The 24,531-nt window shown below is 43.0% G+C and overlaps 1 protein-coding gene across 1 annotated transcript; it reads right to left on the bottom strand.

Moving 5' to 3' along the window:
- Positions 1-516: 516 nt before the first annotated feature.
- TH (tyrosine hydroxylase) lies at positions 517-22,733 on the bottom strand. Its single transcript, XM_082194287.1, has 13 exons — positions 22,557-22,733; positions 15,400-15,615; positions 11,230-11,404; positions 10,566-10,654; positions 10,042-10,109; positions 8,349-8,399; positions 7,543-7,688; positions 6,141-6,276; positions 5,945-6,014; positions 5,715-5,771; positions 5,403-5,498; positions 5,117-5,250; positions 517-2,433 (listed from the first exon to the last, which is right to left on the bottom strand). The coding sequence occupies exons 1-13, from the start codon at positions 22,644-22,646 to the stop codon at positions 2,274-2,276; spliced, it is 1,488 nt and encodes a 495-aa protein (XP_082050413.1). The 5' UTR covers positions 22,647-22,733; the 3' UTR covers positions 517-2,273.
- Positions 22,734-24,531: the final 1,798 nt, after the last annotated feature.

Here is a 24,531-nt window from a genome sequence, read left to right as displayed (position 1 = left end):
ACACACACACCAGGGGAAAGTATGGAAAGCTCTCTTATTTTCAAGGATCAACTTCTGTTGCTGAAAGTTCTGGATGAAGGTCTAGGTCAATTCTTGTCTATTAACATGGGTTCATCATGTCCCTACACTGAGCACATTTGCTGTGGGAGAGATGGAGGGGAAGGCAGTACATCGGTTCTGTGGAACCTTCCTTTGAGTGAGTTTTTTTCCACCCTGCGAAAGCTACAACAGGACTAAAGTCTTACTTCCTTGCCACTTTCCTCCCTGCTCGCCCTGCTAAGCTGTTGTGATGTAACCGTCTGCAAGTCCCATAACTGGCACCAATATACAATACTGTCAGCACCTGCTATATCCCTCTAAAATGTGTGACCAGGAAACCACTTGAGCTTTTCACAGGAACTCACTGGATATACAGCATGTGTGATAAGGGAACAAGACAGAGAGGGCTGGAAGCAGAGTGCCATTGTTTAAAAGGGGAGAGATCACGAAGACAAACCCAAGATGCTAGACCAGAAATATAACTTTATTATGAATAAACCTAGCCTCTCAGCAGCAGCATGACTCAAAACTGAGAAATAAATATCTTCATTATGCAGCAAGACAGACAGATCCACCCACACAGCAGGAGCAATAGCAGTGAGATCCATTCCTTGAGGCTTTAGTGCACACAAATACCATGAGCAAACCAAAGCCAGACAAAAAAGGGAGGTTTCGTGTGTTTCTTCTCTTGAGTCTCATTCTCAAACGTGAAGCGTTTGACCCAGTGACCTGATTCTCTCTCCATCTCTCCAGGCTGTTTTGATTCAAACATCTTCAGCATTGTGCCTGAATGTAGGAACAATGTATGGCAACTATTAGACCTTACACCGGCTGCAGAGCTAGTAGCAATACATTTGAGTATTGTGTCCTTGCGATATCATCTACCTATGTTTCCATTGTAGCTGATGCTCTCCAGATGTTCTTCCACTTTGGCAATAATTTCATGGTGCTTTTCTACGAAGGATACTCCTTTCTATCCTGACAAAGAAAGAACATTTCCCTACAAAGCCCAGAGAAGGAAGGAGGCTATTTGATACATCTATCAATTCCCCGTGACCAGAAATGAGAGACATATCTATCACCTTGCTAAGGAGTGCTCCACAGAAATAGATCAGAGCATTCAAAATGGAGGGTCTCCATTACCAGTTTCCTGCTACCTTGACCAGGACTAATACAGTTATCCCTAGGAGATGGTAGCATTTGCTGCTAGGTGTGGGATTCCATTTTGGACTAAGAAGGCACACACTTGCAATAGGCTATGCTGAGTTCCAGAGGATTTGCCTCTATTTGGAGTACAGAGCATTGCAGCCAGTCAAAGGTTTGTTTCATCCTGAAGGAATTTTTCCCAGACTGAGGGATTAGGATCAGTGAGAAGGTTGTTCCAATCAGATAGTGGTCTCGCTCTGGATCTTCTTTTGAGTCATCGTACTGAAATTTTAAGAGCTCATCCTATCATCAGAATTGGATTTTGGGTCAGCATACTGAGGTTTCTACCTGTCTGGACTCTGAATTCACTTAAAAATGTGGTTAGAAGGCTTCTTGGCATAATGGCGAGTCTATAAAGGAATGTTTTTCTCTGACGTCACTGGGTATGTAACAGAAGTGTAAGTGCGGCCAGGGGGAAGAGGCCTCAGATTTGTACTAAGAAATGTAGGGAACTTTAGCAACTAGTAAATTGCTAGACATGTTTCAGTGAAAGCCTTCTCCAGTGACCCAATAATTCTATTTGAGTAGGTATTCCGTTAAAGCAATACCTCTCCCCTTCTTGTTTTTGCTTCCTTCATATTATATTTTTATTCTTCTCTAGCAAAATTAAAAGGCCACGCTAAGCACTTTTATCAGGAAGTAAGTCCTGTTTGGCTTGCATCCATCTAAGTCATCCTCAAAATAGGCCCACTCTGAAATCACTGGGCTTAAGTTATTCATTTTTTCCCCCAGTGGGCCTGCTTCGAGTCTGATTAGTATGATACAATATATTGATACATTCCATTTCCTTTTATTTTTCTTCAATCTAGCTTGACATTAAATAATAAGTATGCCTCTCTCGTCCAGCATATGGGCAACAAACACAAACCATTGTCGTTACTCTGGCAATGGATAGCAACACAAACCCTAAAAGAAACCGTGGCAGCCCAAATGATGCAGTGGCAGGTAGTCACTGCAGGAAGCCAGTTTGGCAACTGCAGGAACAGGCATTGGCATAAAGGAGGGAAAGGGTCAAATAAACGCATGTGTTAGCTGATAACATTGAGCGCGTCGATTAATGAGTGAAGCTCATCGCGCACAATCTCCAGGGAGTGGCGGATCTTCTGCGGGTTGTCCAGAAGCTCAATGCTGTATGTGTACGGGTCATACTTGACAGAAAAGGGACGCTTGATGTGCGCTGCATAGGCCCTGCAAGAGAGAGTGCAGAGATGAAAGGAGGCTGGCCTCGATAGGCTAGAACTCAAGAAGAGAGAGGGCAAAGGAAGACATGCTGCAGAAATGGAGACCCTCCTGGCCCTCCAGATGTCACTGAACTCCAATGACCATCACACAACTTCCAACACGTCAAGGCAAAAATCCGGGACACTGTCTTCCAGGGCAATACTTTCCTGTGAGTCATGTAACCCGTGCGAGATCGTGGCCCTGAAAAAAAGTGATTTGGGGGGTGGCGTGCTCTCACATGTGCATTTTGGGGTGCCACGCAAGATCACAGCTGTGGAAAAATTCTTTTAGGGGGGACAGATCATGGTGCCCAAAATGACCGCCATGTTCTCGTGCAAAAAAAGCAGCATGTCCTGGTTTTATTGGGACGGTTGAGTGATATGCCATTCTAGGGCTGCAGGTTCTCCATCCCTGATATACTCAACATTTCAAACCATGTCTAGGAATGTAGGAAGTTGTTGTGGCCATATCAGACCATTGGTCCACCTGGCTCACAATATTGTCACTGCTGATTGGAGGCAGTTCTCCAGAAATTCAGGCAGGAATCCTTCCCAGTCCTGTCTAGTGATGTCCAGGATTCAACCTGGGACCATCTGTATGAAAAGCAGAAGGTCAATAATGAGAGTTGCACTCCAAAACATCTGCAGGGCACTAGGATGCCAAAGGCTGGTTTATCCTGTGCCAATTCATTACAGGGGACTGTAGCAAAGTAATTCCTGGAGCATGGTCTAAAGGTAACTTCTTCAGAAGACTTGCTAAGCAGGTCTGAGTCTGACCAGACCTTGGCTACCCAGGAATCTCACTCTTTTGAGTTCTATGGTGAAGGAAACAATGGGATAGAAATGTAACAAATAATAATAAGTATGTTAATAGAATGCAAAGTAGAATAGCCACTGGAGGTAAGTACCAAGAGCATACATCTGAGTATTATGGACATTTATGCCTTGTGCATGAAGGAATGTGATTTATTCAATGAAGTATGGTCAAGCTCAAGACAGCTCATGCTGCAACAAAGGAATTTGAGGTTTTGCTGTAAGAATTTGCTATTGCTTGTGTTAGAACACCCTCTAGTGGTGCTTTCAATGACATTCAGCTGGGGGGGGAGTGAAAGAAAATGCCCACTTTTCCCCATATTTTTGGCTCTTGCTATATTAGAGCCTTTGACCTCTGAACAGATTTTCTTCATGTATTCTAGTTGTAAATATCCTCTTAAGAAGAGTCGGATTGTGAGAGTTAGCTGTAGAACCCAGCCAAAAATGAAATATCATTGCAGTAAAGTGTGTGTAAGTGTGCCCCAATAGTCCTTTTTGAAGAGAGAAATGATTCCTAGAGGGGGCAATTGAAAACGGAGAAGAAGCAGGAAGGGTGCTCAACTTTTCCTGCACCCTCATTTCCCTGCTGATATTGTCAAGTGGCTTCCCTGCCCTTCATAGACAGTGTGCTCACCTTTTTCTCTGAGCTACTTTCCTCCAAACTCTGGTTAAATGCTATGGTGCCCTAATGAGTTATCAGTTCCCTGGAAGTGTTGTGTTTTCTTCCTGTTTTGACATATTGCAGTTGGGGACTGCAATAGGTATCTAAATTTCTCATTTTCCCATTCATAATTTCCCCCCCCCTCCAATCTGCAGCAATTTGCCAACTTTTTAAAAGCCACCAGCAAATTTCTCCTAATTTTTATATGCAATTTTCCCTAATATGATGCATTTTTTTAATGCACGTACCCCCCAAATATATGCACCAAACCTATGCTGAGATTGCACTGTAACTTATCTGTACTTCCTTTTAACAATCCACAAAACCTTAGTTTTAACGCTTTTCCAGAAGTGTGAGTGAGTGAGTGCGTGCGTGCGTGAGTGAGTGAGAGAAAATGTTCATATATTGGAATAAGAAGAAATGTATCATAAATAGCAAGAACAGTAGAATATAGGTATGGCTACCACATATGGATCCCCATTGCCCTGCTGATCTACCCAACTACCATACTTTTCTGTGTATAAGACGAGGGGTTTTTTACTCAAAAATCGTGTGAAAAAATGGGGCTTGTCTTATACACGGATAGTGCGTGGGGGTGACAGGTGATTGGTTGCAGCCGGGAGCAGGAGCTCATCAGCGGTGATTTTGTGTGTGACTGGTGGCTGCGTCAAGGGTTGCTTTGGATTGGCTGCCACTTCAACAATCAGGCATGCTATTGGTGTCTGCTGTTGGTGAGTGAGCAGGCGCATGTTGTTTTTGGCAATGGGAGCGATTGTCAGCGTTTGTTAGTTGGGTTAGTGATTTTCTGCATCCCCCCCAAAAAAAAGCTCTTCAATCCTGGGCATACCCCCCAAAAAAAAACAGCTCAACAACCTTGGGCAATCCTCCCCCAAAAAGCTCATCAACTCTGGGCCATCTCAAAACAAGTACCAGACTTTTAGGAGACATCTGAAGGCAGCCCTGTTTAGGGAAGCTTTTAAAATATGAAGCACTAATGTATTTTAATATTTTGTTGGAAGCGGCCGACAGTGGCTGGGGAAACCCAGCCAGATGGGCAGGGTATAACTAAATAAATTAGTAGTAGTAGTAGTATCATCTCCCCCCATTTTCTTAAATTTGAGTCCCCCAAAATATATATGGGGGCATCTTATAGATGGAAAAGTACGGTATATCTTACCTGAGTTTTGCTTTGGCATCACTGAAGCTCTCTGATACAAAATAGACAGGTTGGTAGGCTTGATCTTGATAGGGCTGCACAGCAGTAGAATCAGGGTCAAAGTCCCTTAGCTCTGGTTCATCCGACAAAGAGTGCTGAATGAAGGGAGGGAAATGCCAAAGTTTCTTGCAGGAAAACCCCTAAGGTGACTTACTGTGACAAAAGACTAATCAATGGAACAGGAGAGCACAAGCTAAGAGGCAGCCGTGTGCTTCAATTTAGCTAGGAGGAATAGGTGAGCACTTACAACTAGCTCCCCGTAAGAGGAGAGGAGTCCAGCTCCATAGGCTTTGATGATTCCATTCTGTTTGCAGAGGCCAAACTCCACTGTGAACCAGTAAAGCTGGGAAATGAAAACGGGATCCCGAAGGAAGTTGGTTATTCAAATCTGTAATGATTATTTTAAATCCATACATATTGAAGATTAGCTGGCCACATGGAACCTTTTCCTTTCACTGGGCATTTCATACATTTATAGCTAAGGAAAATATAGCTAGATTTGGATAAAGCGAAAGCAAAGTGTTTTTTAAAATAAATAAATCCAGAATTAGGGTCTTACTGTCGCAAGTTTTTCAATCTCCTCATCCGTTGCTCCCAAAGATGCAAGTCCAATGTCCTAGAAGCAAAAGGAATAATCTCATGTATAGACGTGGATGGCTTTAGTTGATCACCCACCTTGTTCAATTTACAGTGCAATGCTATTCATGTCCCCTCTGAAATCAATACCATGCACTATCCAGTCAAGCATCAGCTGTGCTTAAAACACAAAGCATTTCCCCTCTTGCTCACCTGGGAGAATTGTGCAAATGTTTTGTCTGCCAACATTGGTACATGCCCCAGAAGCTCATGGCAGCAGTCCCTGGCATTGGAAGAAAGACACTTAGTTAACAGCCAAGTATGAAGCAGCAAGCCAGACATTAACACGTCCAAGTCCAAGAATACAGTATGGTGATAGATTTAAGGCAATTCAAGAGCTAGTACTCACGGCTCTGGAGAGTGCATGGGAGAAGAGGCATGGCGGATGTACTGTGTACATTGAAACACCCTGAAGGCCAAGCTGGCTAGGAAGTCCCGAGCAGACAGGAGACCAGCTACAGGTCGGAGCTGGAACCCAGTTCTCTCTGAAATAGTTCAAACCAGTCTTTGTAGCCGAGTGTAACATCTGAGCCACATTTTATAGAGCTGTACCGCTGGCTGTATAGGAACTCAAAAAAACTAAATAATGCTCATAAACAATTGTGTACAGTGGTACCTTGGGTTAGAAGAACAAGTAGAGATCTTTCCCAGCCTGCATCGGTACTAGAATAATTTTTTAGAAATTTTTAGGTGTTTATCATTTGCATGCTTTCTACCCTGAGTCGGACGCAGGGTGGGATATTATTTTTAATAATAAATAATAAAAACAACATCAAGTTATCTAAGATATCAGTCACCACAGAAACTGCCATGCATATGCTTTCGTTGGAATTGTTCACTTTAGAAATCTGGCCAAAATTATATTTCTATTTGCACAGGACTCTTCCATTATGCTTTTTAATGTTTTGCAAATTTGTGCTTATAATTACATTCCCATGTATTTCATACAGTATTAAGGTGAAGTTTTCCTTTTTTTAAAAAAATACTTATAGTCATGTGGAATTCCTCTGAGTCCACTTTCAAGTCCTTTTTGTGTGGGATGGTCTGCATATACTGATTGGCAGTATTCATAAGTGATCCCAATCCATTTTAAAAATTATTTTATGAACTTGGGATTTGCCTTGAGTCAAGGCAGGGTGCCATGGGGGGATCTGGGGCTTGCCTGAGGTGAAGCAGGATCTACTTGAGGCAGGGCCCCCAAGCCATGAAGTGGTACTTCTCTGGAACAGACACTTTCAGAAAATGCTGCAGACAAGCATCTAGCAGAAACAAATTTATGTATCTAAGCTTACTATATAAGAAAAAATGCCAGGGTGTGTGGAGAGAGAACAGTGGCCTAAGGAAAATGCCTGGAGGGTATAGAGGAAGAGCTCTGGGCCTAGGCTTCTGAACAAGAAAGTGTGACCTTACCTGCAAATTCTGCCCCAAAATTAAAATAGACATGCCAGAGTGGAACTTCTTCTGTGTGCAAAACACATGCTCTACTGCTGAGTTATAGCCCCAGGTTTGTATGAATTAATGCAAGTGATATTATGCTTTAAACAGCCATGTATTGCATCATTTTGTAGCCTTTGCCCCTGGATAATGAGCAGTGCTCATGTTTATAGCCTTTACTTGAACAAACCTTTTCAGAATGCTTGCAGGTTGCGAGAGGTTTCAGCTCCAGCTGAAAAGGGTTTTCCCAACCCTCTTCATCATTGTAAAGAGCAAAGCCTTTTCACTCCAGAAGCGAAACTTATCTGAGTCCTCACCTTTGAGGAACTGGGAGACATCCTCCAGCTGAGGGATATTATTTTCACTGTAGCCACTGTATCTCTCCAATAAATGGAAGGCATCCAGATGTTCTTTGCAGGCATGAGTGGGATAGAGACTCTTCAGTGTGCTGTACACCTCCTTCCTTCAGAACGATAAGAACATAAGAAAAGCCCTGCTGGGTCAGCCCAAAGGCACATCTGGTCTGCCATCCTTCTCCCACCATGGCCAATGAGGAGTCCACAAGCACAAAAGGGAGGACATATAACTCTCCACACTTGTGATTCCCAGCAACATAGTCAGAGGCATGCTGCCTCCGATCCTGTAGTAGGTAATATATAGCCATCATGACAGAGGATGGCTGGATTTGGAAGAGTATCTGGATTTGGGACCGTTCTCTGCAAAACTCAAACCAATACACAACTCAGAAATTTTCCCATATGGCTCTTACTGATATTGAACTGAGAGAGCCACAAGTTTGTGAGAATAGTTCTTATGTTTCCGAAGTATCTTGTGAGTGATCATGATGAAGGGATGCATCCTGAAGTGCCTATTATTAAATAAAACATCAGCAGACAGCTTCTTCTGAAGATAAGTTGAATCTACCTGACCACCTCCCCTCCCTGCACCGTTAGCTAGCCGTTAAAACTATTTTAGCTGTAAAATACCAGTTTTGCTAGCCGAGAGTGACTGTGAGTGAATGTTGCCACCCAAAGACCCAATGGAAATTTTGGGGTATATAGCTGGGAGTCTACTGATTTGTGCTGCGTCTGGCAGAAGCTAGGAAAGGTACATTCATACTCACCAGGTGGTAATCTCTTCTGCTGTGTATTCCACTCGAGGAATTGGGTCGCCACTATAATAGGTAGTAGTAAGAAAAAGAACAAGGAGAAGGGATACAAAATAACAAGGCAACAAATATTAGGGGCCAATAATGTTTAAGTTAAACCTTTGCCCACTTATAACTGAGATGGAGTATATAGCTAATGCATGTCCAAGAGACAAAGCAAGGTTTGAACAGGATAGACAATATTTAAAACCACAAAGCTAACACACAAAGTCCCAGCCCAGACACAAGGTGGTGCAAATGTACAATGCAGACCAGGCCCTATCTATGAGGAGAAGAAATCTGCAGACTAAATCTTTGTGACTTTTGAAAACAAGTAGCTCTTGTGGTTGCAGAGAAACGTAAGACTTCTAGGTATGAGGATAGATAGAATAGTAAGGAACAGTAGGGTTGTAGGACACTGAGGCAGACTAACACCAACACACATGATGCAGATTAGCTTGCCCCATAGATTATAAGGGGCACTTAAGGATGCACAAGGTAATTCAGTACCCTGTAGCACACCTAAAATACCTTGATTGTTGAAGGGTGATAAATAATGACAATAAAAGGGTAGCTGTTGCCCCACTTGGAAGTAATGCTGGAAATACTGGTATTAATATAATTGTAATCAGGAAGCTCAAACAAGTATGCTATGCCATACTGTTGAGGAGAAAGTGTACAATCATCAAGGGAATCAGCTAACCTAAAAAAAAGAACCCCCACCTTTGCTGTCATTTCAGATATAATATAAATATGAGAAAAATAACAAACTTGTCGAAAAGCCTTACCAAAATAAAGCTCCCTTCACTCTCTAGCATATGTCCTCCCTGTCCAAGATCCCCATTTCAAATACTGGCTCCTTTTGAAAGTAAAGGTTGTTACAAAAGCATCCTTGCTTTATCATAATTTCAAATGCAAATGTAAACTCATCTCATTTCAAGCAGCTGTTTTGTACCACTGATCATCTGGGTCTGTTTTTTGGCCATCTCCAAGTTATTAGGAAGATTTAGGCCAAGGACAATGTGGTGGCCTTCTGCCTTGTGAAAGGTCTCCAGAGTGGCCCTGGGTGTTGCCACATTACGTACCACATGGGGAAAACATTCATATAGGTGGTATGTTGTATAAAAAGATAAAATGAATGTAGAAAACACATTTCAATTCTAAATCACAAATACAAATAATGGGCAGCTGATTATTTTAATTTTAATTTTATTTTTTGCAAATACAATAAGAAAAGAAGATTTAAATTGCCATTCTATCCTGGATCCTTCTTGGTTTTGAGAAGAGAAACCAGCTCTGAAACCTGGGTTTTCTTGGCTCTCATTACAATCATTTAATTTGAGTCTGAATGCATAACAAATGCTAAGAATGCATAGTTTCTGCAGCAGCATCCCAAACATGGGGCAAAGAAGACACCATATGTATCACTGAAATGGTTGCGTTCAACAATTCACTTCTTGGGCTGCTTATCTGTGTTGCAATGGACCTTTCAGGGATGACTGCAAAAGCTCTATGGAACTGGCAGCCAAGAAGCACTGAAAACATGAAGCAGGAGAGTGGAAGGGAAAAACCAAGAGTGTGGAAGGGCAGAACATGGAGAGCAAAGAGATAAATAAGTGTATGCATGGAAGTCTCAGCAGGTGAGGCTATGCAAGGCAGCAAGTCTTACTGCTTATAGTGGAAGGCAATTTCTGCTATCATTTTCCTTCGTTGCCGATATACTTGATCAGAGAATCCCTTGGAGGAAAGAACAGAGCAAGAATGTTACCTCACATTTTTGCACTGAACAGTTGTTATACTGACAATGGACAATTTTTATTACAGGTTGTTCACGGTTAGACAGGCAAGGATGCATTCACCATCAGTTGCTACTTTGTTTAAACAAGTAAAAAAGCACCTCCCATGTTTTCTACTTAGAGTGAATAGGCACTTCCAAGTCAACTCAATGTATTCTTCTCATCTTCTTGAGAAGCTTGGGTGCAAATTAATTTATTAAAGCTTTAAACAGGTGAGCATGAGATGTACCTGCAAGCCTGCAGTCATTTTGCTAGAAATGCAATGACAGCTTGCATTTCTATTCAGTCTATTCAGAAGCATAGCAAGCCAAGCTATCCCACGAGGAGACAGCTAACGTGAGTTCAGGCAGAGAGGAAATGTGGAAGAGGATTTGGGGAAGAAGAGTTATTCACTCACCGGGTGATCCAGATCCAAATCAGGGTCAAATTTGGTGACCAAATGGTGGCATCTATCTAGCTCAGTGATTTTTCTTGGAAACCAATGAACTAAAATCCAAAAGGGTGAGGAAGAGGAGGGAAGTGAGAGAGAAAATAGCTAGTTATAGGAAAGAATAAGAAAAGGGGTTTCTAATGGAAATACAATATGTAATTTCCTTCCTTTCCCAGATAAACTATTTTAATAGTAGCTAAACTATTCAAATTGTTACACAGAATTTCAAGTAATTATCTATTATTTGGATAGCCAGATGGCTGAATGGATGGGCTGGTTGCTTGGTTGGTTGATCTATTATATTAAACTAAGGCTTCAATCCTGTATATACATATACCTTGGAATAAGCACCACTGAAAACGGTGGTACATACTTTTGAGTAAACACACATAGACTTGTGCTGTAAGATTGTCAGAAATATACCATGATGCTGCCTTATCTTGCCTCTAACAGATTTGCAACATTCAAAGGTGCATACACCAGTTATTTCTAATACCAGTCTTAAAAACACATGCAGGGAGAAAGGTTTTGCCCTTGACATTTTTCCTTTCTAGAGATTATCTCCATTAGCAGTCATATATGAAAAAATCCTTCCCTCGTGCTTTGTTAACCAAGCTTACAGGTTCCTTACACTTGTCTTCTTTTGTGCTCCTAACATCTTCTGAAACCCTTTTGAGAGAACTGATGAGGGTGCTCAGATCAGAGCTGTGGAGTTCACATCGCACAAAGTATTCCAGATCAACAGAGCCCTCTCGCAGTTTCTTACTGTGTCTCGTTTCTAGGTGATGAATTTTGGCTTCAAATGTCTTTAGAGAGACAGGGAAGGAAAAACAATATATTAAAATAAAACAGCAAGGAGACTTCCCACCCACCATTTTTAAAATCATTTCAGCACTACATTATAAAAGGAGCAACAACTTCAATAAACAGGCTATTTTCAAGTGAGAGAAAGAAGTTCAGAAGGCTCTTTTCCCCAGTTAGCCTCTTTTCATCTAGACAGGAGATGCCTGTTTTTAGATTACCGGTACTTGATCTGGGGGTTAGCGACCCCTGGCTTACAGGGTTCCTGTAAGTTTTGAGCTAAAGCATGGGAATAGCCTTTGACAACATAGCATTACACAGATACTATTATTAATTTATTAACTTAAAACAGCAATGGAACAGCCACAGAACATTAGAACCAGACTATCTTCAAGGCAAATGGCAGCCTGTGTAATTAATTCCAAGAAAGAAGCCAATTTTTCCATGCAGGTTTTGATCGGCTTCTGTGCTATGCTCTGGCCAAGGTGCTGAATATTAAATGCATGAAGAAGTGTGAAATCATGGCTTGAACAAGATATTCTTCCTCCATCTTACGTCTTCAATCCTTAGATACCACTTTTCTGCAAGACACCACTGCACTGGAGCAATTTCCCAGAGAAACATGTCGGGAAGGTCCCAAATCCACCACTGAAACAACCCCATGGAACCTATTTCCCCTGATTTGTAAGCAACATTGGGGGGGGGGGTGGAGAGAAAGTGGCGGATGGCGTGTGGCTTAAGTATCATTTGCCCCACCTACCAATTCTCCAGCACAATTCAATGTATGCCACAATCCATTATTGCCTAATTCAGGGAGGGGCAGATTTCAGGCTTGCCAGATATTTTTTGTTTTTTTAAGCAGACTCCCAAAAACTATCAACCAGAACCACACACAATCCAGAATTATTATTTTTAAGGGTCCCTCTTGGTGGGCTTTAATATAAAGTCACTGATAGCATCTGAGATCTTTTCCTTCTTTGCTGAAAGCTGGTGCACAATTTTCACTTCTTAAAGAATTAAACCAGTTTCCCCTTAGAGGTTCAGGAGGGGAAAGGCTGGATTTTTTACTCAGTCAGAGCTAGATAGACAAAAAGGGAACAGAAGGCAATGTCACTGACAAATTCAATTTAGCCGCTTGTTTTCTAATGCATCCCTGGGACGTTGCCCCTCCATGACAATCAATACCTTAGCATTAATCTGACAGATCTGATTGCATTACCTTTGCTTGAGTTGTATGTAATGTAAAACAGGAGAGGAAAACCAGCCTCCCCACAGCCTGTTTCATCATGAGGCAAATGTCATTACACCCGTCTGTTTTCATATCTTGTACCTGCAGTGCCGGAGGGATCGGGGAAATGAATCTCTCACAGTGGAAGTCTGGCCTGCATTGGTGTTTGCTTTTCTTAAGCTCTTGTAGTCATGATAAACCAAGAGAGCTTCTCAACTCATGTAAATCTCCCCTGGAGGATGTGAATGCCATTTGGAGCAAACACCGTCCTTTGTTCACACACAACTTCACAAACTGATCTCTCCGTCTCTCTCCCTGGGGTATGTGGGTGCTATTCATATTATTAAATTGACTGTAAAATAAGCTTCTCACTAATGCATGTGCACACATTTCAATTGTGGAGTCACATGCTGGGAAACGTTGGGGATTCTTTGGTAACGATCTAGATAGATTGGACCTTGTCTTATGGTGTGGCATTTCTGAGTTTGCATGGGAATGATGGAAACAGAACCTGAGTTCTCCCCACTATCAGGGGCCCTACATGGGGGTGGGGTGCTGGCCAAGCCCAGATGGAGAAGAGGGGTAGCCTACAGAGGAGCCTAGGGAGGGATCCAATGGGTTGGGGAAGTCTCTGGATAGATTGGGAGGTCTCAAGAAAGAGGATACTGGAGACAGTACCAGTGGAAAGGTCCCCCCCCCCCCATTTCATCTCCCCGCCAGTCTCAGTGGCACTAGGCATGAGCACCATCTCTGTCCTCAGACTTATTGTGTCCGGTTCCAGTTCACCCACTTTGCCTAATGTCCCACCAGCTCAGCCTCCAAAGTTGTCAGAAACCATGTCCACTCCTGCCTCTCCAGGGGAGGTTGTTGCTCTGACTCTGGGGAGGCGGTTATGCCCCCTGCATTGCCTAGGCCCTACCAGCACAGGCATGAATAGATGGGTCATGTTGAGCCCTCAGGAGAAGTGCCAGGTTGCTTGCCCATTTTAAGGAACAGATTCACTTGCCATGCTAAGCTGCCATCCCCTTATAATTGGGTTGCAGGTGGCATGTCGTTGTTGGTTTAATATCTTCACTTGTCTAGCCATGTGTAGCACATGCTGTGCCTTTGAACTGCATCTTGCCTGTATATCACACTGATCTGAGCCTTAAGGGTTTTGGTAGAAACTGAAACCTTTCAAGCTCTTCATCAAGCGGGAGTCATAACATATTTCCATCCAATGATTTTTATATAAGGTACACAAGGGTCTGAGAGTTGTTGATAATCTAATTTTCTGTTCCATTTGATAAAACCATCTCCTCATTTTAATCTCCATCTCATTATTTGCTGTGGAACAACAAGCTGTGTAAACCCAAGATAGCCAACTAGTAGCTTCTAGGCCACATCTGGCCATACCAACAGTCATCCGTCTTCTCCCAGGTTGAAAGCAATTTCATCAGTCTGCACAACATTGCAAGTGGTTTCTAACTTGATCAACACTGGGGAGAATGTAAGTGTGCAAACTCAGTGTTGGTTGAACAGGAGAGCAAGTGGGTACTAGGAAAACCCCATCCTAACTGACAGGGAAAGATACATACAAGAAAACAGCAAGGTCAGAAAGGAAGAACGTGTGGGCCCTCAGATGTCCAACTTCCATCATCCTCACACAGCATGGTCAGGAGTGATGGGAGTTTAAGTCCAACAACATCTGAAAGACCACAGATCCACCATCCACAGCCTAGGAGTTTGGAGCTGGACGAGGAAGCAGAAAGCAGTTAGCTCAAGGGATTCCAGAACCACTGAGCATGTCCAACCAGGAGTTTAAACCAAGAATTGTGGGACTTCCACCTAGCCCAGGGGTCTGCAACCTTTAAGACAAAAAGAGCCACTTGGACCCGTTTCCGAAGGAAAAAAACAACTGGGAGCCGCAAAACTCATCATTATAAAAATAACTTTTTTCTCACTTTTTTATTATTTCTTTGTTTGACCCCTCAGAATTACTCCTCCTCATAGAAATAAATGTTAAATTAACAAGTTACCTTTTTTTGTGTGTGTTCTTCACTCCCCTTCAAAACAGTGACCAGAGTACATGCCCCCTTTCAATGCAGTGACCAGCGTACATGCCCCTTACAATGTAGCGGGTGGGTGGGTGGGAAGGTGACGTCGGGACGGTGCGTGACTAACGCACGCACCGCCCCCATGCGACGTCACAGCCAGTACAGCGCCCGCCACAGTGGGGAGTGTCGGGGCGCACAATGCGCCTCCTCCCCTCGCTAGTATCCGCCCCGGAGCCACGGCAAAGGTGTAAAAGAGCCACATGCGGCTCCGGAGCCGCGGGTTGCAGACCCCTGACCTAGCCCAAGCAGGGGCTTCCATTAGAGGCATGGTAGCCAGATACCTTAAAAACAGGGTCTAGAACTTGAAAAGGCTTGACCTCCATAAGAGTTTCTTATTGCCACAACCTAGTAAATTTCTTCTATGAGAACTGTAAGACATGAGGGTGCACCTTTCTGGCCCCTCCCACCAAAGTTGCCTCACTGAAGTGACACACTCTGATACCAATAGGTCTACATTTTGCATTGCATGACTAGGCACATACTCCTGATTCCGACATGAAAACGGGTATCCCGGTACTAGTGGATATGGCTCTGTGCAATAACTTACTCTACTGAGACCTAGCCCCGCCTTCCACTTAATGTCTGGTATCTAGAAATATATGAACTACCAGGCTGTCCCTTTTCTCCAAACAAGTGCACCTTTGCTTTAGCCAAAAAGGCAACTCCACCAGCTCACCTCAAATACTTTCAGCGCACGGGATGGCAGTGAAGTCTTGGCTCCTTTGAGGGTGAACAAAAGGTTCAGCATGGCCATGCCATCTTTCTCTTCAAAGACAATGGTTTCGGTTGATTCAGCAGCCTCAGAGGCGGCAGCCGCAGCTGCTGCAGCAGCTTCTCTCTCCTTTCGGGCGTCTTCAATGAGACTCTGCCGTCTGCCAATGAATTGTGGGGACTGAGGGAGAATACAAGGGGAAGGAACAGACACTTTCATTCCACAACAGCCAAGGAAAGTGGCCCACATCACTTACTACATTTAAAAGTCAGCTGAGTGCAAACCAAGGAGGGCTTGTTAGAGAACCAGCATATCTCAGTAGCAATAGACTTGGAAAACCTCAGGTCTGTCTAAGCCATTACCAGTCTGGGTGGTCTTGAATTAGACTAGTCAGTATCAGATAGCAAACTACCTCTTGTTAGATACATTACCAGAAGGTGCTACATGCCGGGCTGTCCTTGAAGACAACTCATAATACTTCCACGGATCCAAACTGTGGCTGCCAGGATGTTAAGTGGAGTCTGCAAATGACAGTGGTTGCCAATTTCTTTCCTAAGATGTCGATTTTGACCTCAAAAGCCTTAAACGGTTTAGGGCCAGAGAATCGGAAGAATCACCACCATCTGTAAGAATGTGGCTGTGCACTGAACATGAAAAATGCAAGAAGACTCTGGTGAACCAGGCCAATGGTCCATCTAGTTTAGCAAACAAGATCACTCTCCCCTCCTGTGGTTTCCAGCAACTGGTATTCAGAAACAGGCCATGCTCTGGGTTTCCCTGTTGTCAGATGTGCATCAGAGACAGGGTCTTTTTTACTAGGACACCTAGAATTTGGAATACTCTCCTGAGGGAGGCTCAGCTGGAAAGGGGAAAGAGGGCGGTCCCCGGGCGTGCCTGGCCTTAAATAGGCTAGGCCACGCCTCCCCAGTCCGTCGATTGGTGGGCAGGGTCGAAGGCACGACCGGGGATTCCCTAGTTCTCGCGGGGGCAAAAGGCCAGCCCCCGCGTGTGTGGGAGGGGGGGTAGCCCACAACCCCCTCTCCTCCTGAGCTCGGAAATGGCTTTCTGAAAACCAGAAGAGAATGTTTTCTGGACTGAACTGAGTTGAAATCTGTACGTCAGAAGTGTAACAACAAATGCCTTAAATGCCTTTAAATAATTAGAAATTATGGTAATCTATCTTTCTTAGAAATAACCTCCATGGGCACACTTTTTTTCCTTTTACTGGAATTCTAAACACGTTTACGTGGAAGTATAAAAATGTAGCAATTTATAACATTCATAAATAACAAGCACATTACATTTCAGCAAATGTGCTTGACTAACAAAGGGGGCTTAATAAAAATCTGCCAAGTTTTTAAAATGACCTTATTGCTGCCCCCCACCCCATATATGCTTTTATCTAGTGGTGTGTATCATCCATTGTACTGGCAGCTGCCTTGTGAGGATTTGCCCTAAGCGATGGGGAGGAGATGAATAAAACTGCTCTTCTTGCAATGCAGGTCATTTTCTAAAGGTGCATGCAGCTGTTCAGCGAGGCAGGCTAAGAGAAAACCTCAGTCTCAAACACCACCAGCCACCACTGACATCACAGCTAGCCTAAAACTTGCTGCTTCGTGGAGGAAAGGATGGTCGCTGATGTGAATCAGAAAGCTGTGCTTGAAAAGGGAATCTTTCTCATTTTGGTCTTTTCTCTACCTGAAAAGGTCCTGGCCTTGCTTGGTAAGTTGAGACTTTTTTGTTTGTTTGCCATTGACGAGTCCTTTGGAAGAAAGAATGCGGCTGAAGACAGACACTCCAGCGACAGGGGCTTGTAAGGCAGTTGCCTGCACACTCCCTTATTTCATTTATCCCACTGTCACCTCTGGTTGGGAAAGCATGATTTAAAAAAGAAAGACAAAGGGAACCTATAAACTTGAGAAGAGCAATGACAATGAGATGAGTGCATGCAGCGAAAGCAACTCTCTGAAACAATGACTGTCTGTCTTCAGCCATAATACCTGCTGCTAATATGATGTTGTCTCCTTGTTCTCTTCGCTGTCTTTAGCGTTTATTGTTAAATGTTAGGTTAGGATGGGAAAACAGATGCAGGATCAATTTTGGTAGCTCATAAACAAACAAAGAAAGACAACTTAGTGACTTTTGCTGGATCTCGGTTTCAGTACTGCCAGCTAGATTTTTAAAACAGTTCAACTTGTTTTCTCCGTGATTTTGTAGCTTTCTGAAGTTCTTCTTTTAAGGAGCCTCTGCACATGCAAAGTGAGAAACAGTCCAGGTGCACAAAGCCAGCTGTTCTCTAGACACAAGCGAGCAAGACAGCAACCTTATTATTAACCCTTTACCCACATCGGACTTGTTTGAAATGGATAGTTAGAAAACAATGCCATGTGCTACAAATGCATAAATTAATCGATTGTGTGCAATCACCAGTTCAAAATGAGCATGTGATGTAGACACACACAAAAATCCTTTGAGGTGCACTCTGTGTGTGATGTACACAAATGCATTCTTGTCAAGCACATTGAGTACGCACAGCAAAACTCAAACACTGGTGGGAGAGAGGTTGTTGCACATAGGCTTTATAGGGAGGTGTAGAGGAGCATTTCATTTGATCAGCATTTTTAAACAAATAAATTTGCACCTCCTGGACTAATACATAGATCAAAACATAATTGTGTTTCAGATATCATACTTTCCAATTTTTGCAATAGAGTCCTGGTCCACATCTCCCTTCTCACGTATTCAGGAATGCGCGAGGGGGTCTTGCCCACCAGGCACGCCAATGCATGCATCGGGGGAACTGCTGCCATGTGTTTGCTGTCAATATGAAGAGACTATGCACACAGATGTATGCTCATTGGGCTCCTCTGTGCAAAATGGGAATCCTGAAATCATTAGAATTCTCCCTTGGGTGGAGCAGCTCTATTCACACAGATTTGTATGCATGTGGCGGGGTGCGCTCCCGTTGCTCGGTCCCAGCGCCTGCCAACCTAGCAGTTCGAAAGCACCCCCGGGTGCAAGTAGATAAATAGGTACCGCTTACCAGCGGGAAGGTAAACGGCGTTCCGTGTGCTGCGCTGGCTCGCCAGATGCAGCTTTGTCACGCTGGCCACGTGACCCGGAAGTGTCTCCGGACAGCGCTGGCCCCCGGCCTATAGATGTGAGATGGGCGCACAAACCCCAGAGTCTGTCAAGACTGGCCCGCTTGGGCAGGGGTACCTTTACCTTTACCTATAGACCTTTCACAATGATGCCAAGTGCACAGCTGGTGCCATATGTGACTAGCACATATGTTGGGTTGTAGAGAGTGTGGCCAATGGCACAACTCCATCCCCACTCATGCATTCATGAGAAGGCAGTCACACGAACCCTCTTCTTATTACCCCACTGTAACACCAGTGGGGCTGTGGCGTAGTAGCCAATGGTGTAATGGGACCATAGCATCAGCCTGCCTAAAATCCACATTCTTTCTAGAGCACATGTTCCCATGGAGTATAATTTTAGATTAATAGCAGTCAGGAATAGAAACATGATGCTTTCTCAAACAGTGGAAGCCATGAACTGCACACAGATTTCCTTCCCACGCCCATACCCAAACTCCTGATTTCTTGATAAATCAATGGCACATATGTCTCATTTCAGGGATAGGCAACCTGCTGCCCTCCAGATGTTTTATACTGCAACCCTCATCATTCCTGACCACCGGTCATGCTGGCTGGGGCAATGGACTTGCACTAAAAATAATAATAATGTGGAGGGCACATTGTATTCTTCCATTAGAATGTACCTATAAATGCTTATGTAAAGGTACATGCTGGTTTCCTCTTTTTTTCATTTCCTTTTCGCTCTGAACTGTTGATGTGTATAATGTAAAGTCTGGGGCATCCTTCTTTTGCTCAAAACCAGAGATTTATTCTCTTGCTCACAGCCATAGGCAGCAGCTTATTTCAACTACTTCTTGGAGGGAGGGTGATCCTCCTTCCCCATTCTTAAGCAAATCTAATTGTTTGCAGGCTCGTAAAATAAGCAAAAAGTAAATAAAGGCATGTCTGTGATTAGTACTCAACATTGCACCTGCAGCTGCAGAAATCAAGGCACTTTGTTGGTTTTGCTGCAATGGATCAGCCTAGCTACCGGTCTGGAAATGTATGTATGGGCTCTATTCCAGGCAATGATACAGTGTATGCTCACCAAAATCAATTATGCACCTGTTTAAAGTATACGGAAATTTCAGTTCCTCGGTGTGACAGGTCAAACATCCCTAAGTAAAGGTATCAGAAACTGGCTCTCCTATAAGACTTAAGATGAAAACACTTGGCTTTAGATTTGTAAAATGGAGATTTACATTACTAAGTGCACCTGCACTTAATCTACCTTTCAGCACCTGTGATATATAGGAGACAGATGTCAAACCTGTGAAATAAGGTTCTGTCAGCATGTGAAGGAAACTTCACCTATTGTGGTGTCTGTTGGCATCAGAGGTGAGGAACTGCAGGTGTAAATGCTGAATGTGGTGCCCCAGGCCTCTTGATCTGTTCTCCTGAACATAAAGTACAGTGGCTGGAATCCTTAACACTTCCATGAGTTTTTGAGGTTAAGATGCATTTTCATTGAAGACAGATCTCTGCCCATTATCACTAATGCAAACCAACTTGCAAAAATGTTTATTTTCATACCATACCAACTATCAGAAATGAAGGTATATCTTTCTTTCTTTTTATTAATCCAGTGCAACCACATTAGACAGGAGCTTAATAAAAAAGAGATGCAACATAGTGGTCCCTTTGGGTTTTGCTTTTAATACAATGTTTGAAGACCACTATTTCAACATGATGCTTTGATATAGGTCATGAAGAAGCAATAGCCATTTGGGAACCACAGACCTTTGCAAGTTATTGTACATCATTACATTTCTAAATCATAGTCTGTTTCTAAATTAATAGAATAATATATCTATTCCCAAAGAGAGAGAAAATGCAGTCTTTAACCCCTTACTTTTGGGGTAGTTTAAGTATTTTTCATATATCTACTTCGGTACAAAGGTTGCTATCCACAAAACCTGGAGTGCTTAGATTTAAAATGCTCTATCTAAGTGTTTAAAAGCTTGATTTAATGCTCTTCTGCATGGTAGGAGCAGTGCATAAGATCAGAGTTTTGCCTGATTCCTATTGAAATTTGTACAATGTGATGATTCAAAATGTGTGTGAATTGCTATACATGCATGTGGTGGGAAACATAATTTGCTGTGGCTTCCCAAGAAGTGAATTTTCAGTGGGGTGTACATATATAAGATCATCACACATTGCTATCCACAGTGGGAATTCACTTTTCTTCACAGAAGAAACTTCTATGTTGTTTGAAAGCCAGTGTGGAGCTCTTTGCCCAGTGCAGAATCCACCGAGAATTTATTTTGCCCAAGGTCTGTAGAAATGAGAGTTACAAAATTCCCATTTGTTTCCTTGGAGGTTGGACAGCAGAACTAAACCTTTCTTGTGTAGTACCACATACAAAAATACAAAAAAACAAAACCCTCTAAGAAGCCAATGAAAATATTGTACAAATAACTAATGGTTTGCAGGAGAACTTTTTCTAAACAGAAAGAAGGATCAGAACCATGCTGCAGATGGGTGGTGGGTTTTAACCCTTTCTTCCTGCATCATAGTCTTGACGTAAAATGTACTGCTATGTAGCTGGATTTTGTGGGTGGGTGGGTAGGATTTTCACTGAGACTGAAGTACAGGGAGAAAGGTTAAGCTCTCTTCCCATTGCACCATAACCCTAGTCCTGATCCTCCTAGCTGCTGTTTAACCAATGAAATGGGACCACACATTTAACACCGCATGTTATTTAGCCTTTAGCTTCTAACTTTCAAACTGCTTAGTGTGTCTGTCATCCCCTTGAAATCTGTGGTAAAATTGGAGGGTAAGCAACTTGCAAACTCCACCTGGCTCCCCCAGACACACCATTTGGTTTCCTGGCACTTGGTGATTGGCTCAGTTCACACAGTCAGTTGCCAATCAAATAATCCTGGCATATGGTGTGTTCACCTTTGGCATTCCACTCACACTTGTCAATCATGGACTGATGTGCAGAAGGATGTACATGTAAACTGCTTTGAGTTTATTTTAACAATCAAACAGCATATGAGTTTTATGTAATAAATAAAATAATAAATTAATGTGTGAACCATACTAAAGCAGGCTTCCTCAACCTGGTGCTCTCCAAATGTTTTGGATTACAGTTCCCATCATCCCTAACTGTTGGCCATGCTGGCTGGGAATGATAGGAGTTGTAGTCTGAAATATCTAAAGGGCACCTGGCTGGGGAAGGCTGACATAATGTCTCGGTGACATCTATGTCAAATGCAGAAGCTAAGAAGCATACAGGAGCATATCCACTAAACAAGATGGCAATGAAAACCAAGGATCACATACTCCCAACTCGGCTAGCAGAATTTGTCAAGAGTTCAATCCAACCTAGTTCAGATGCATAAACTCTTCATGAGATTTTATGTCATTTCCCTTTGCATATCTGCTCTATGCAAAAACCTGATATAACTCAGATATGATTTTTGCAAGCCATAGTGAGAAAAATGAAAGGATTGCAATATTGCATAGTAGCAGTTAGAAAATTGGTCTGAGTCCCCACTGCTTTGTTGGTTCAAGGCATGGTATGGGGGGGGGGCAAAGATTTTCATTTTATGGGAATAGAACAAACATCTCACTTTAACACTAAGGAATCAAAAGCCCTGCACAGCAACTCAGCATTCGATGATGATAACCCTCCTTGCCATCATTCTTCTCTGAGCATAACTCTTAACATCATTCCAGTCTATGATGCATAATTGCTACACTATATTCTTTTTCATTAGCATCTTATTTCTACATTCTTTTTTCCTTTGGCACCTGTATGATAACTGCATACAAATTATTTGCACAATTCCTAAAGCCTTTTGAATGGAGAATTTTGTCTAGCCACTGGCTTCCCCCTTAATAGAATGCTGTTCTAGAAATTCTAGAATTCTGGAACTTCTATAAATCATGTGCCATCGGTCCATTTGCTGGCCGCAGCAAAGCAGCATGAGCACCTGTGGCTAGTTAGAGGTGGGGATCTTTTCTTACCATGATGGCCTCAGCTTGCTTGGAGTCCAGCTCTGACACTGCCCGCCGGAAGCCTTTGGATGAAGAACTGGAAGAGTTTGGGGTTGGCATCCTTGCTGGTGCACTGGCTCAGCATTCAGCTTTGCTTCGCCTTCTCTTCCCTGGGCTTTTATAGGGCAAGTCTGACGTCAAAGACCCTTTCCGATCCCCCTCTGCCCACCTCCCTCTCTCCAGCCTGAGGGAGAAAAGGGGAGGAGGGAGCAGAGGCGAAGGAAAGAAGCACTTGTATCCCATTAAATCTAATTGCTGTAAAGATTACAGGCACCCAGCTTCTGCAAATCCACCGTGGGCACTTTTGCTGCACCCCAAAATTGGTAGGCTAAATGCTCGTCTTGTGCTTTATTGCAACTGCTTCTTCCACTGTGTAAGCTGTATATTCCATAGGGCTCTGCTCCAGTGGGGGTTCCAGTTCATGCAAGCATCTTAACACTGCCAAACAAGAAAGGAACAGGAGGAAACAAGCAAGAGGTGCTTCCCTTTAATCTGGCTATATGGGAGTAAGGAAAATATACTTTAAGTTTAGTTTTAAAAGTCAGGATGGTCAAACCGTTCACTTTCAGGTTCTATCAGTTTCTCATTTTTCCAAATGTAAGTTCAGTTCCCCATAATTCCACTTCTGTGTCTTTTTTTTAAAAAAAAAAAACCCTCATGGAAATTCATCAGAATGTTGGTGTGAATCTCTTCTTATATGCAATTTTGCCTAATATACAGATTTTTGCAAAGAGGTTTCCCCTACTATAATGCAGTTTGGGGTGTTATTTTCACCAATATTTTCATTTTTATGCATACTTTATACGGGTATATGCACTTCTGTACAAAGTACTTGACTTGCTTGGTTGGAGAACTGCATTTCAAAATTCAGTGCAAATTCTGAAGGCTGGTTGTGTTTCAGTCCAAGTACTGTTTCAGAAAGTGTGGATTAGGTAGGTTCCTCAAATGTGAACTGAATTGAATTTATGCTCCATTCCTAACTGGAAGTCAGAGTGTAGGCTGGTAAATTGGGTCAGAGTTTCACTTGAATGGCCAAAATGCTGCCCTGTGGTATGTGGAGCACCCTGCTCATTCACAACTGCACAAGGAAGGATGGATGAAATGGCACAGAGCTTCAGGGAATTGTCCCAATTCAATGAATCCTGAAGACTAGATCCCTGATTCAAATGGATGTTGTTCTGTTGACTTGGTATCCTCCCCTACCCTCAGCATCCAGTACTCAGAGCTAACCTTCTTCTGAACACAAGAGGTTCTATTTAGATCTCATGATTAATCACAGTTGATAAAGTTATCCTTCACAGTGGAAAGATATAGTCACCCTATGATCCTCAGTGGAAGTTGCTGAATTTGGACTTATGACCTTTTGCAGCAACTATGAATCATACTACTGGACCTCAGCAGGTCTGCTTGTCTTCATATACCTTGTCCACCAGAATTAAAGGCCACATTAAAATCTTAAGCCAGTCATCATCTGCTGGCAACATTTGCAATCAAATATGCTGATACCTGGGCAAGGCCTGCTATGGGGTATCCTCTGGGGTGGAGTCTGAGAGGGACTCAGAAGGCCTCACTTGACCTCCAGCCTTCCTGGGAGCAAGCTTCTCACTTAGAGCCAGGCCTTTTTTTCAGCCATAGCTCACTGGAACTCAGTTTCAGCACCTCTCAGGTGGACGCCATTGTCATTATAAGACAACAAGGGAGGAGGTCATAGTGAGCTCCAGCGCCTCTTTTTCTAGAAAAATAGCACCACTTAGAGCTATCTTTTAGGCTCACTGTCTGGACCAGAACAAGTTAATGAGGACTACCACTTTATTGAGGGTTCTTTTGGGCAGCACCAATGTTTGTCAACCCCTCTCCTTTCACAGAGAGCCTTATACTACTGTGTTACTGCTGATGACCTGCAATATCATTCCAGTGAAAATGCGACTTGATGTAGCCATGGCAA

Source organism: Podarcis vaucheri, assembly GCF_965113315.1.
Source record: "Podarcis vaucheri genome assembly, chromosome: 1".
NCBI classification, from domain to species: Eukaryota; Metazoa; Chordata; class Lepidosauria; order Squamata; family Lacertidae; genus Podarcis; species Podarcis vaucheri.
This window is presented reverse-complemented; position numbering and strand designations above follow the sequence as displayed.